Source organism: Branchiostoma floridae, chromosome 18, assembly GCF_000003815.2.
Source record: "Branchiostoma floridae strain S238N-H82 chromosome 18, Bfl_VNyyK, whole genome shotgun sequence".
NCBI classification, from domain to species: Eukaryota; Metazoa; Chordata; class Leptocardii; order Amphioxiformes; family Branchiostomatidae; genus Branchiostoma; species Branchiostoma floridae.
The window spans coordinates 4889640-4902730 of NC_049996.1; the positions used below are offsets into that span (position 1 = coordinate 4889640).

The 13091-nt window shown below is 39.2% G+C and overlaps 1 protein-coding gene across 2 annotated transcripts in view; it reads left to right on the top strand.

Annotated features, from left to right (window-relative positions):
* LOC118405292 (titin-like) overlaps positions 1–12993 on the top strand; it is a 27180-nt gene extending 14187 nt beyond the window's left edge. For both annotated transcript variants that reach the window (XM_035804718.1, XM_035804719.1), the window contains 9 exons: positions 1966–2060; positions 2968–3033; positions 5323–5571; positions 5922–5954; positions 6098–6406; positions 7321–7596; positions 7687–8073; positions 8942–9046; positions 10555–12993. In XM_035804718.1, coding sequence (XP_035660611.1) covers positions 1991–2060; positions 2968–3033; positions 5323–5571; positions 5922–5954; positions 6098–6406; positions 7321–7596; positions 7687–8073; positions 8942–9046; positions 10555–10892 — 1833 coding nt within the window. In that variant the 5' untranslated portion in view covers positions 1966–1990 and the 3' untranslated portion in view covers positions 10893–12993. The remainder of the gene's footprint in view (positions 1–1965; positions 2061–2967; positions 3034–5322; positions 5572–5921; positions 5955–6097; positions 6407–7320; positions 7597–7686; positions 8074–8941; positions 9047–10554) is intronic.
* Positions 12994–13091: the final 98 nt, after the last annotated feature.

Genomic DNA, 13091 nt, shown 5'->3' on the forward strand with positions numbered 1-13091 from the left:
TAGGCAAGCCACTTAAAGATGTGTGTCTCCTTTGAGAAGAAAATCTTGGGCACTCTTCAGTTAGAATACTGATGTATTGAAGAGTGCTTCAGAGAGAGAGGGAGATCTCCCCATGGGTACTAGTAATAGCCGTGGTACTGAAATAACTACCTAGCAGCGAGGTACGGCACTTATAATGGCAGCCCATCAAGTTGGTCTGCTGAAGGCTGAGGGTCTCATGGGGAGGATGAGGAATCCTGATTTAATCAAAACTCTGAATCATATTTCTCCTTTTTTTTATTCTCCTTCCTCTTTTTTTCTTGAAAACAAAGGGCCTGGACCAGACAGCTGTCACCATGGTTACTGGTAAAGTAGAGGGCTCCCGATTGTCTTTGAATTTTGATCACATTATGCAGCAAAGCTATAGAAACACACACACTGTTATGTACTATAAATCTTAAAATTTGCAGGGGTGGTTTCATGGTCAGTTTTCTCTGTGACCTATTCACCACGAACTCAAAACCACCGAAAAATGCTCTTCTGCCGCAAAGCCTCCAGGGGAGCAACGGGCAAAAGGAACCCCCGAGTGGGGGGCAACCCCGTGTTTCACATAATCAAGCCAAGCCCATCATCTATCTATTTTAGAACATGGCCACTACCCCTAAGATTTTTTTCAAGATGAATCAATCAGGATATCACATTATATTCAAAGTGTGTTAGAGTTACCTCTCATCAAGGAGGTGGAAAAGGGGACCTCCTTGGTCTCATGGATAAAGAATTTATTGATCAATGGAATCTGTTCATGGTGTTTTATGGCATGGCGGTGGGTGGCCATCTCCATCTAGTCTGTTCCATGTGAAACTTCAGTCTACACCCAGCCACAGACGGGGAAGGATCTGGTATGGCTAAACTGAATTTTAACTTGAACTTTCAATGACTGGACTGACCGACGAGCATGGGGCTCCACTTTGCAGACAGGTATATGGAGCATCTTCTTTAGCTTGAGAGTCAAGCGGGTTGTCACAGCATTCCATCGTTCAGCCAAACGGACTAAAATCTACATCTTCATGGCAAGCATATTTGAACTGGGATTTCTGATCATGAACTGTGAGTTACTCTGTTTTGGTTTATTGTTTCGGTTATTCTCTCCACTGTTCCCAGTACTGAGAGAATCAAGCTTGTTTTGCTTCATTATTTTCTGAAGAGTTGCCACTGTTTTGCATGTAGCTCAGAATCAAACTGTATAGTTTTGTTAAGTTTGATGGTACCATCCATGCGTGTTGCCTATTTTCCAGTAGAGAGATTCAAACTGTTTTGTTTAACTTAACGTACCTGGCACCCACGTTTTTTTCTGGAGTGGCGACACTGTTTTCAGTAGTTTACAGTTTGAAGAATCAAACTGTTTTGTATAGTTTGACGGCATGGCCGAGCCTGTTACTGTCTGTAAAATATTGCACAAATTTTGTTATTTTCTGAAGATCTGGTTCTGTTTTCCAGTGATAGAAATCATTACACTGTTGGGTACTGTTTTCAGTAGAAAGAATCAAACTGTTTTGTATAGTTTGACGGCAGTAACCTTGTTATTTTCTGAAGACCTGGTTCTTTGTTACAGCTATGGAAAGCATTAAACTGTTGTTAACTTATATGACATTGAGTCTTTGTGTCTTAATCCTCTCTAATCCCCTAGGCAATTAGCACAGTGTGTGAGCCGACCAGTGGTGCAGAAAAAGTGTTGGATTATCCAAAAAGTGTGGTACTATCCAAAAAGTGTAGTTTTATCTTATGCAAATTTTACATAATCCCACACTTTTTGGATAGTGCAACACTTTTTCTGCACTATGTGGATATAATCACAGTAATTGAAGGGCTCCCATTGGCTGAGGGGTAGTGGCCATGTTCTAATGAAATAATACTAACTGTTGCAATAACACATGGCTGAGATTTTAGGAAACGAGGTCAATGGATTTTTTTTTTTTTGCTCTATAGGTATCTTGCGATCAATAACGGAACTATGGAGTTACGTCCAACGAGTCAGAGGCGGCAAAAGAAAGAAACTTCCATCTCTGCTGCCCCGATATTAGGTACTTTTATTTGATTTTTTGCTATGTGTTTTGTATAATATTTGTCTTCCAGTCATGAATGTATGATTACAGCATATGAGTACCTGAACATTTTAGAATCTTGCTTAAAGCCCCAGTCACATACTTTGCACGATTTTCTAGCGATAGGGATTTATGCTACTTTAGTACTTGTTACGCTTTGGCCGAATTGAGCGTAGGACTTGAGAACATAAAGCCGGAAGCGTGCTTATTTCACCCGCAGCTAAATTGTACATGTATTGAATCTGATTCGGTGATCAGTAAGTGAGTGAGTGAATGATCAGTAAGACGAACAATGAATGACGAATCAGCAATCGCGAAAGAATATTGCTCTAAGATACTTAAGTTAAATACTGGCAAGAATGACAAATCAAAAGACTTCTATGTAATTGATATATATATTGTGAGGTCTGTCTAACATAGAAGACGGAAAGATAACCCATGCGTACAGCCGCCTCAAATCTGGGGGCTTCACCCCCGGGAAAAGTTATTTGAAAGTTTACGGAGGATCATGACGTTATGGATTCTTTTAACATGTTTTATAATAACGGACACCACAGCCTTTAATGTAACAGATAGATTCATATTTGGTATGTTCAACAAGTACCAGGTCAAGAAGCAAAAATTGTGAAATATTGCATAATAATGAAAAAAAATTCAAAATTATACGATACAATGGCTTATTTATCTGTGTTCTTTTGCGAATTAAACCTGTTGATCATACAATTAACGCGGTTTGCTACGTAAAAACGTAAGTGCATTGAACGATGCATGTAACCGGGTCTTTTAAAGTAAATTGGTCAGGATGATGATGATGAGCATTGTTTGAAAGTTCAACATTTAATTAAGAAAGAAGTATTTGCATCAAACGAATGTCATTTTTATCAAGGTAAAGGGAGGCAGGCACGACCATCTCAAGAGGAAGCTAATGCCCGCAAAAGAATGAAGACAACTGGTAAGTTTAAAAATCCGCCAAAATTACAAAATTGTGGGACATTCTCAGTACCTCTAAACTGAATCATGTTTGGACAAAGAAGTGAGAAATCGCAAGTGAGATATTTTGTCCTATCATTATATTCAGTTTAATTCCATTCTACGATTTCTTGTAAATACCAGCATAATACATTGCTACATGATATATATAGTTTTTTTATGATATATATATATATATATAGTTACCTCCATGAAATGTCATGGAGGTTATATTTACCTCCATGAAATGTCATTTTACCCTGTGTCTGTCTGTGTGTCTGTGTGTCTGTCTGTCTGTCTGTGTGTAAACAAGATGGAGGTTATATTTTACCCTGTGTTTGTCTGTGTGTGTGTCTGTCTGACTGTCTGTCTGTGTGTAAACAAGATAACTCAAGAACGGCTTGGTGGATTGGTTTCATACTTGGTGTGCTGGTAGGGTGTGATAAAAGCTGGAAATGATTAGATTTTGGTCCCCCTAGCGGCTTCCCTTGGTACTGCAGCGCAACTTCTCGTGTTCTGAGCAAGCTATGGTCACGATTTTGAAGTGTTAGATAGCTCTTGTGCTCAGAAATAAGTAAAAAAGTTTGGCCCCCCTAGCGTCAATTTTTGGGAAAGCAGGGGCATTTTTGTCAAAAACTTCTGATGACGATAACTCAAGAAGGGAACAACGGATTTTTATCATTTTTGGTATGTAGGTACCTTAGACAATGTTTTACAAGATAAAATACTAATTATGCAAAACAGGAGTACATTTGCATAATTAATGAGAATATTCTATCACAGCAGTTTTTTCAATGTATCTCTTGTTCCAGACATGCTATGGTCTTGATATTTTAGTGGTAGATAGCTTTTGGTGTCATGAATAGGTGGGGCAAGTTTTAGCTCCCTAACATTCAATTGTGGAACCGCATGGGTGTTTTTGTCAAGACACTCCAAAGAGAATAACTGCAGAAAGGAACGACGGATTGCCTGCATTTTAGGCATGCGGGTAGCTTAGGCAATGATGTTCATAATTAATTACGATAGGTGGAATATAAGCAGATACTAAATATGGTAATGAGGAACTTATTTGCATAATTTATGTAAAATTTGCAAAACCGCTTTATGATTAATAATGGGGATTTTATAACTGTGACATGTGTACGTTAGTCAATGATGAACAACGCCATGCATAAATTATGTTAATGTGTTAGTCAATTACATGAAAGTTACGAAAGCTCTAAAGTTTCATGGAGGTATGAGGTCGCCAAACTCTAGTTTACCCTGTGTTTGTCTCTCACTGTGTCTGTGTGTGTCTGTGTGTAAACAAGATAACTCAAGAACGGCTGGGTGAATTGTTTTCATATTTGATGTGTTGGTAGGGTGTGGTGAAAGCTGGAAATGATTAGATTTTGGGCCCCCTAGCGGCTCCCCTTAGTACTGCAGAGCAACTTCCGGTTTTGCTATTTTGGTGTTCTGAACATGCTATGGTCACGATTTTTGACTATTAGATAGCTCTTGTGCTCAGGAAGAAATGACATAAGTTTGGGCCCCCTAGCGTCTAGTTTTGGGATAGCAGGGGCATTTTTTAATTTTTAAATTTGCATAATTAATGACAACATTCAATCATAGCAGTTTTTTCTATGTATCTCTTGTCTTGGACATGATATGGTCTTGAAATTTGGCTGGTAGATAGCTTGCAGTGTCATAACAAAGTGGGGCAAGTTTCAGTTCCCTAACAATCAATTTAGGAACTGCAGGGGCGTTTTTGTCAAGACATTCCAAAGAGGATAACTGCAGAAAGGATTGACGGATTGGCATCATATTATGCATGCAGATACCTCAGGCAAAGATGTTCATAACGATATACATGTTATGCAAGTGAGGACTTAATTTTCATAATTAATGAGGAAATTGTATAATTCCATTGTTTTCAATAACTGGACTTCAATAAATGTAACACATGTTAATTATGATAGGTGGAATATAAGCAGAAACCAAATATGGTAATGAGGCATTAATTTGCATAATTTATGTAAAAAATGCAAAACCGCCCATTGATTAATGATTTTATAATTTTGACGTGTATGTTAGTCAATGATGAATAACTGCATGCATAAATCATGTTAATGTGTTAGTCAATTGCATGAAATTCACAAAAGCTCTAAATATTCATGGAGGTATGAGGTCGCCGAACTCTAGTTTATATATATATATATATATACATATCATAGATTTAACATCCTGGTTTCCTGACATACTAACATGCTAACCTGGTCATTCCTTAATCTAGATCTGCGAGAAGGGTTTAATGTCGTGGTGACTGAAATGAGTGCCGACTGGCGGGAGCTGGGACACAGACTAGGGCTGACTCATGATTACATTGAGGCAACCGACCAGAAGCATCAAGGGAAGACGCCGCAGTGCTGCAGAGAAGTGCTCGAGCAGTGGCGCAAGGAAAGTGGTTCTCAAGCAACGTTAAAAATGCTGGAGGAGGTTCTCAGAAAGGCACGTCATGTGCGCGTGGCAGACATGATTAAATGTAAGATAGACAATATCTATCTTGTAAAATGTACAGATTATAACATAAATTACTTTGGTATCAAACTTTTCTTTGTGTAGATTAAGATATGCATATTACGTTCAAATAAAAGGACGAATGATACTCAAATTATACTCAAGCACCTACTATGTAGTGACCGTCAGGGTATCCAGAAATTATTTGGCCTCGTAAAATGCCTGATCGATGTATCAATTGCCGTAAAATTATTAGACCTTTGGATACTTTTAAAGTTGTTATAGTTATATTTCATCAATACATGTTCACATCCTTTGTTATATTTTTCAATGGATATATTAGTGACTTATTATTATTTGTCTTAATAATTCTAGGTATAGGGGATGACAGCGAATCACCAATCGCAAGTAAGTCTCTTACAAAATATGATTTTATTAATGTCCGCTTCATTGAATTGCGAGTAGATGTATTCGAGATCTAGAATTTCAAAAGTAAAAATGAGATAATAAACACCGAAATATGATGAGGCAGCAAAGAAATTTTATTTCAGGCACGTCACATACTCCTGGAACAGTCGAAGTGGTTAAAACAACTGAGTCCTGGATAAAGATAAAGTGGGCGCCACCGACCATTTGTATGATTGGGACGCTGATCGGCTACATAGTGGAGCATTCTTTCTTCCAAACTGATGAATGGGTGAAAGCACACGACCAAGGCTGCCTGCCGTCATCTACAACAGAGTTCAAAGTGGGCGGCCTTACAAAGAATGGGCAGTATCATTTCCGTGTAAAAGCTGTTTACCGTGGCCGCAAGCTGAGTGAACCATCTTACTCAGGATTGGGCATAGCCAAGATACAAGGTACAACATCAATATAAACTGTGGATGGCATATTAGGCATAAATACATAACGTTATTTGCGTATCAAAAATGATTGTGCAAATATGTGTTTGGAGGAATTTATGAAATTTTATAATCCCACCGCAATCCACGATACGACTCTAGAAATCATCACTTGTGTAACTGATAAATTAGGAAAGTCGACAGATATCAATTATACAAAAAAGTGGTCACATTTTCATAAGTATTGTGCGAATTAGAATTGTATTTGCATGATTAGGAAGATTATACTTTTTGTTAAATTTACGCTGTATTCCAAAATCTCAGCATAGCAACCTTGCTGAATAACGTTTATACTATAAAAGACGCTGAAGAGTAGCGCTGAGCTCAAGGTGGGCGTTTACTCTTGGTGCAGTCCATGGCGCATTTGGTAGTCGAAGAAATCAGTTGTATCTTAGTCAATGTCTGAGGCACACTTCTAGTCAGAGCATGGCGACCTTTGCCTTATACTCTTTGTGAGCTGACTTGTAAAGTAATTCTGTACTTGTGGAGCCATACTTCAATTACGTATCTGTTCAAAATTGTTGTCTTATGTACATTTCAAAACTGTTTCGAAAAGAAACTCCACTACTTTCTACACTGTTTTAACTGCCATCACCAATGTGAACACCATGTTGGTTGGGACCAAACTGAGGTCTGTTATTTTACATTGGATAATCTATGGGGTGATTTTATTGCACAACCTTGGTCTTTAACATGATTAATTAGGAAACATTCCAATAGCATTCTTTACTTAGGCATACATTGACTTGTGTTATCTATGTAGGAAAAATGATTAGCTGAGACAAGTTATCGATCATACATTCGTTTGCGATGCACAGTTGAATAGCATATTTTCACGCTGTTTTAAAATGTTTTATATTATTTATTTATAGGTCAACCATTACAACCGCGCAATCTGCGTGTGACAGACCTTGACACTAAGGGGGGCATCGTGATGTTAGAATGGCTCGAACCCGAAGAAGTCAACGATGGCGACTTTCCTATAACCTCCTACATTGTCGAAAAACGCCTCCACAGCGATTGGGTTTTGTGTCTTAAAACATCGAAGCTGCAGTGCACAATAAAAGGCATTACAGACGTCGAAGACTGGAGGTTTCGTGTGTCTGCGAAGAATAAGAAAGGTCTTCAGAGCGATCCCTCTGAGATGGGTACGTTTTTTATAGTGACCAATCGTTGGATTACGATATTTAAACTGCATACTTACTGATTTTATAATTCATCTTGCATTACGTTTTCAGTCAATCCTGAGGTTCGCATAAAGGTGGATGTACACAACGCTGGCCAAGCAAATAGGGAGGCTGTTAAAAAGGCTCTCTGGAAATCAGCATTTGAGCCTCATGGGCTATCAGGCAAGAAGATAGAGGAGGGCAGCATCGTCTTCGTGTACAGCTGCAGGGATCCGATTGGTCTCTGTAATCTCTGGATGATGTACTGCCGGGGAGAAGTCTGCCAATATTTCCAGAAACTGCTCGTGACAGAGAATGTACTTCGTACCTGTTCCACAACTGACGTCAAACTGGTAGTCACCATTGATCCAGAAGACTTCCGGGCCAGCGGCAATCATCTCCTCCTGACTCGTGAAACCAAACATGGCTACAGAGTGTTGTCTAAATCTCTAAACACAGGTAAAATTTCTTCACTAACTCTTGTCAAATAATCTATAATGCAATTACTAGCCCTTGTTCCCTGGTATTAAAACCAAGTACAGCGCTGCCTAAGACATCTATCCAGTTGACTTTATTTCTTTTTGCATGTTTCACTTTAATTGATCATTCTACGATCTGGTACTTTTGAAAGACAAAGTGTACATTTAAAAGCAAATGAGCTAAATTCGATATTAAACGCTATGATGCATGCTAAAAATTCATTTTCAGACCGGTAAATTTCATAGGGTTGTCTGACCTATCCCAGATGCGCTTGATCCTAATCGGAGCGTGATCCATGATGCGAATTAACAGGACCGCAAGCGTTAATTTTTTACGACCAGGTTCCCATATTTGTTTTGACCCAAGTAGCAATAGGAGTGAACTACGTCAGTCTGACCGGCACTGAGTCTTACCCAAACGAGAATGTTTGTTTTGAGAACGACCGGCCAGATTAATCACTTCCGACGCGTTTTTGGATAACCCAGCTGGGCTCCGAAGAGCATAAAGGCGCATCTGGAACACAGCAATGCTGCTGAAAGTGTTTTTGGAATGATCATTTGGAATGAGCCCAGTCTTGCATTGCATGGTGGGTAAAAAGGGAAAGTCTTCATTATGGCCAAGTTGACTGAATCATATGCACACAGGTGATTTTGGGACAGTGAATTTTTGCAGTGGAGGGATACGAAGCTAAATATGCTGTGTTTTCTTGCATATGTGACCTTGAATTCCCACACTTATTCCAGTTCTTCAGTATATACTGCATCTTATCTACTATACTTGTGCTAATAAAAGATGCATTCATTCATGATTTACAACTGTCTATCTAACGACCTGTCTATTTCTACAGATCTGTTCTGCCTGATAAACAACCTGGCATCATTCAAAGGGAAAACTACCATGCTGACACAGGAGAACTCAATCGCCGACAAAATTGCTGGCACCTCCAACACAAGTAGGTCTATCTTTTAATGTGCAAAATCACCCGTCTTCTTAAGTTGCCCCGAAAACCGAGGAATCGTTCTCTTCTGAGCACAACAAAACTAAAAAAAAAAGATCCAAACATAAACAAAGATACATTCAGAGCCACATGAGAGCGGATAAAAGTAAGTATGTGAGGTATAGAGGGAATGAATGAGTAGAGAACAGTGAGTGGTAGAATCAGAGAGAGAAAGAGAGACAGAGAGACAGAGAGACAGAGAGAGAGAGAGAGAGGTGTAAGAGACAACGAAATTGAAAGCAAGCTACACAGTTAACCATACCTAATAAAGTGGCCAAAAGTGCCTTCAGAACGGACAGTGCGAGGACAACCAAACTTAACTACTTTTGACAAGAAGGAGTAAGTTTCAAATTTTTCGTGTTGCCACGGCAGCACGTTTCTAAATGGCATACTTTACAACATTCACTTATTTTAGTTTTAACAAATTTGATTGATTTTAAATTTTTTCTTACCAAACCACTCTTGTTTTATATATATTTGAGGAATAACGCATTTAAAGTAAGTGAAGTATGGTAGATTTTTAGAGCAAAACGTGGTTTCTCCTTATTTTCTGCACAGATTATAATAATGACTAATAAATACTTACAACAAAACTTGTCAAAATATTTTTCATAGATTGGTGAAACATTGAATACAAAGAAATGAAAAAAAAAATTATCCAAAAAAATAAGCCCGCAAAATTAAATCTATGAGCAAAACAAAATGGGAACTTGTTGTTTACAGACAGGAGTGTCTAACTCTGGGGGACACTGAGATAAAACTACGTAGCATACATTTAAATATATAAACATACGGGTCTCCAAAAGCCTTCAGATAGGGTCAAAGACCTTGACCATTGGAAAATGAACCAAAAATCCCCCAAAAAATCATTTTGAAGTGGTTCATGCCACAAATCATACAAAGGTCATTTGAACAAATATTTGTGCACCCCTGTTCTAAAATGTTGGTCATTTGGTTGTGAAACCAGTGAACAGGAGCGTTATTTATTTGGTAAAAAGATAGCCAAAAAATTGTTTGTTGTATTGTATGCCAAAACTGTTATTGAGCACATGGGCGCATATGTGATGGGCACTCCTAAGGCAGATTTGATTAGTATTGATTGTATAGATAACATTCGTGTGCGCATCAATGTTCATCCGGTTTTCCAAAAAAAGGTTTTCGACCATGCTGTAAATTGTACAAAGCAGTTTTGAAATAAAAACTTATGCATGTGCCATAAACTAAAAAAAAATATCGAAAAACGGATTTTGATATTATCTATTTTATACGACGGAAGAAAATTCCAAAATTCAGAAAAATGATGTAACTATTTAAATAATATTGATTAGGGGTGTTTTTTTTAATGGCAAAACTTTTTATTTGCACGCCCGCACCAGGTTTGGGGTTCCAAGAGAATGTTGTCCTTATAATTAAATTGAAATAGACTTACACATCCAAAGAAGTATTTTTTTTCGTTTAAATAGACAGCGCACTACCAGGCACCGGAGATGAAAGAAACCAAACAGTCTGTGAGGATTTGAACGAGGCAGGAGCTTCGAATTCTGTTCCGGTAGACAACGAATCATCCAGCATCGACGGTGCCACTATGGCCGCACGTCCTACTCCAACTTCTGCACAGCTCCATAGTGCATTCGACACGATCTGTTACTGGATGAAAGTTAGTGACCACAAGTGCTACGGCAGCTTCAAGGAAATCGAGGGAGAAGTACACCGTTATCTAATCGGTGCTGCGAAGAAAACGGAATCCATCCGACATCTCTTTCAGCCAGCAGCTGCAGGCAAATATGTTAAGTTTGAATAGAGTTACTAAAGATTTGAATGAAAATCAATCACCCTCAAATTTACTCTTCAAAAGAAATAACCAACGGATGAGCTGCGCCACCATTTTACCATTTTTCTCAAACGCTTTAGCATAATTACAGAAGTTTTATGCAGGATAATTAAATGGGTCATTCTTTTTTAAGGTACAGACTTTGGTAGATAAGTAGACTCAGCAACTTCAAGATGATAATTAGGCGATGAGGACGCTTTCGAGTATCGCAGGGTTACTTAACAACTTGGGTACCTTGGTGATTACAAAAAGGTGGGTATCATGAGAATTCACTATAGATTAGGCGGGGTGTCTACAGTGAAAGCACTGTACATCCTACTGCTCATCCTGCCTCATCATGCTCATCCATGCCTGAGTAACTTCGGGGGAGCTTAGACAATAATCGGCAATAATCATTCATGATCAGACACCACAAATGTACCGAGGCATCTATCGTCACAGTGATAACACTGCACATCCTAATCTTGCCGCCTCACTAAGCAGTTTGAACAGAAGGAGGCCAGCTATTATGAAAAGTCAGACCGATGAACCAGTGTATCTATGGCGATGCCCCTGCACATCCTCCCTATTTTACTGTACATCCTCAATTCAACCCACGTTACAACTTTGGCAACACCTGAAGAAACCTTGGTGATCACCGAAAGGCAATTAACTATTGCGAACAATCAATACAGATGAGGCGGATCATCTATGGTGAGGATACTGCGCATTCTGACTTTGCCAGATCATGTAACAACTTAGGTAACGTCTAGAGAGAACGTGGTGATCACAGAAAGGCGGTAAGCTATGATGAGCAGTCACTGCAGATGAGGCTAATTGTCTATGGTGAGGACACTGCACGGTCTCACATCTTCAGCTCACGTAACAACTTGGTTAAAGCCTGGAGTAACGTTGGTGATCACAGAAAGGCGGTACGCTATGATGAGCAGTCACTGCAGATGAGGCTAATTGTCTATGTTGAGGATACTGCACGGTCTCACATCTTCAGCTCACGTAACAACTTGGTTAAAGCTTGGAGTAACGTTGGTGATCACCGACAGACGACAAGCTTTTATACACAGGCACTTCAGATGGACCGGAGTATCTAACTTGAGGAAACTTCACATTCTGACATTACAGGAAACTAAACAAGGATCGCTTTTTAAAAAGCTGACCATTCGACAATTGTCTATGGTGAGCATTGAACGGTGTAATGCTAGGTCATGTAAATGCTTTTTGTATCTGTATCTATATAGCCGGTATAATCGCCATTCGGCGTAACACACCAGCTTCGCAGGCAGGCGGTGCGGCAGCAGCTGGTTATATTACACTGACCGATTCGTCACACCTAACTTGTGCACATCTATTTGCAAGTGTTCTTTAGAGCTATCCAGAGACGATGCCCCTACTGTGCTTGGTGGTAGCAAATTCCTGATCTGGCTTTGTCTATATATGTAGAAATTAGGAGGTAATTTGCATTATTCCGAATGAAAGTAGGTGCATTCGAAGAAGTGAGTTTGACAAAAATTGGTATTGGGGAAAATCAAACATATAGACTTAAATGAGAACTAAGCATATTGTAATCTTACAGTGGTCCATGGTAAATGAACTTCATTTTTGCGTCATATCCAAGATGTGCATGTTGACATATTTAAATAATGTATTTTACTTCTTATGACCATATACAGGGATATGCTACTGTAGCCTACTTTGCTGAAATAAGCGTTTCTTACTTTGTGTAGGTGGCACTTTTCAATTTAGCTGGCGCTTCTAGTAGGCTGCCGCAAATTTTGAGACTCCGATGACTGACACTCATATCGAGTATAAATCTACTAATATCTGGATACCTGCTACCAATCGGGACACTGTCATTGGACTGAAAGGTGGTTTCGTGAGAGAATTTTATCGTCGTGTCTGATCTGTGTCTGCGACTCAAGTACCGAAAGCTGGGTGTCAGGATACGACACCTCCAGCATAGCCAGGTATTGTAGTCAACAAGAAGACGAAAGCTCCTCTGAATAACTATATACAACTGCCTTTGCGCTCCCTGGGCGTTCTCCAAGTAACACCAAGACCAAGAGGCTGTAAAGCCTGAAAGAACCATGCAAGCCAAATCCACACGGTGTTAGGACAAAGACCACCATCAGTTGCTGATTATTTTACTTCCTTCAAATACAAATCGGCTTTGTC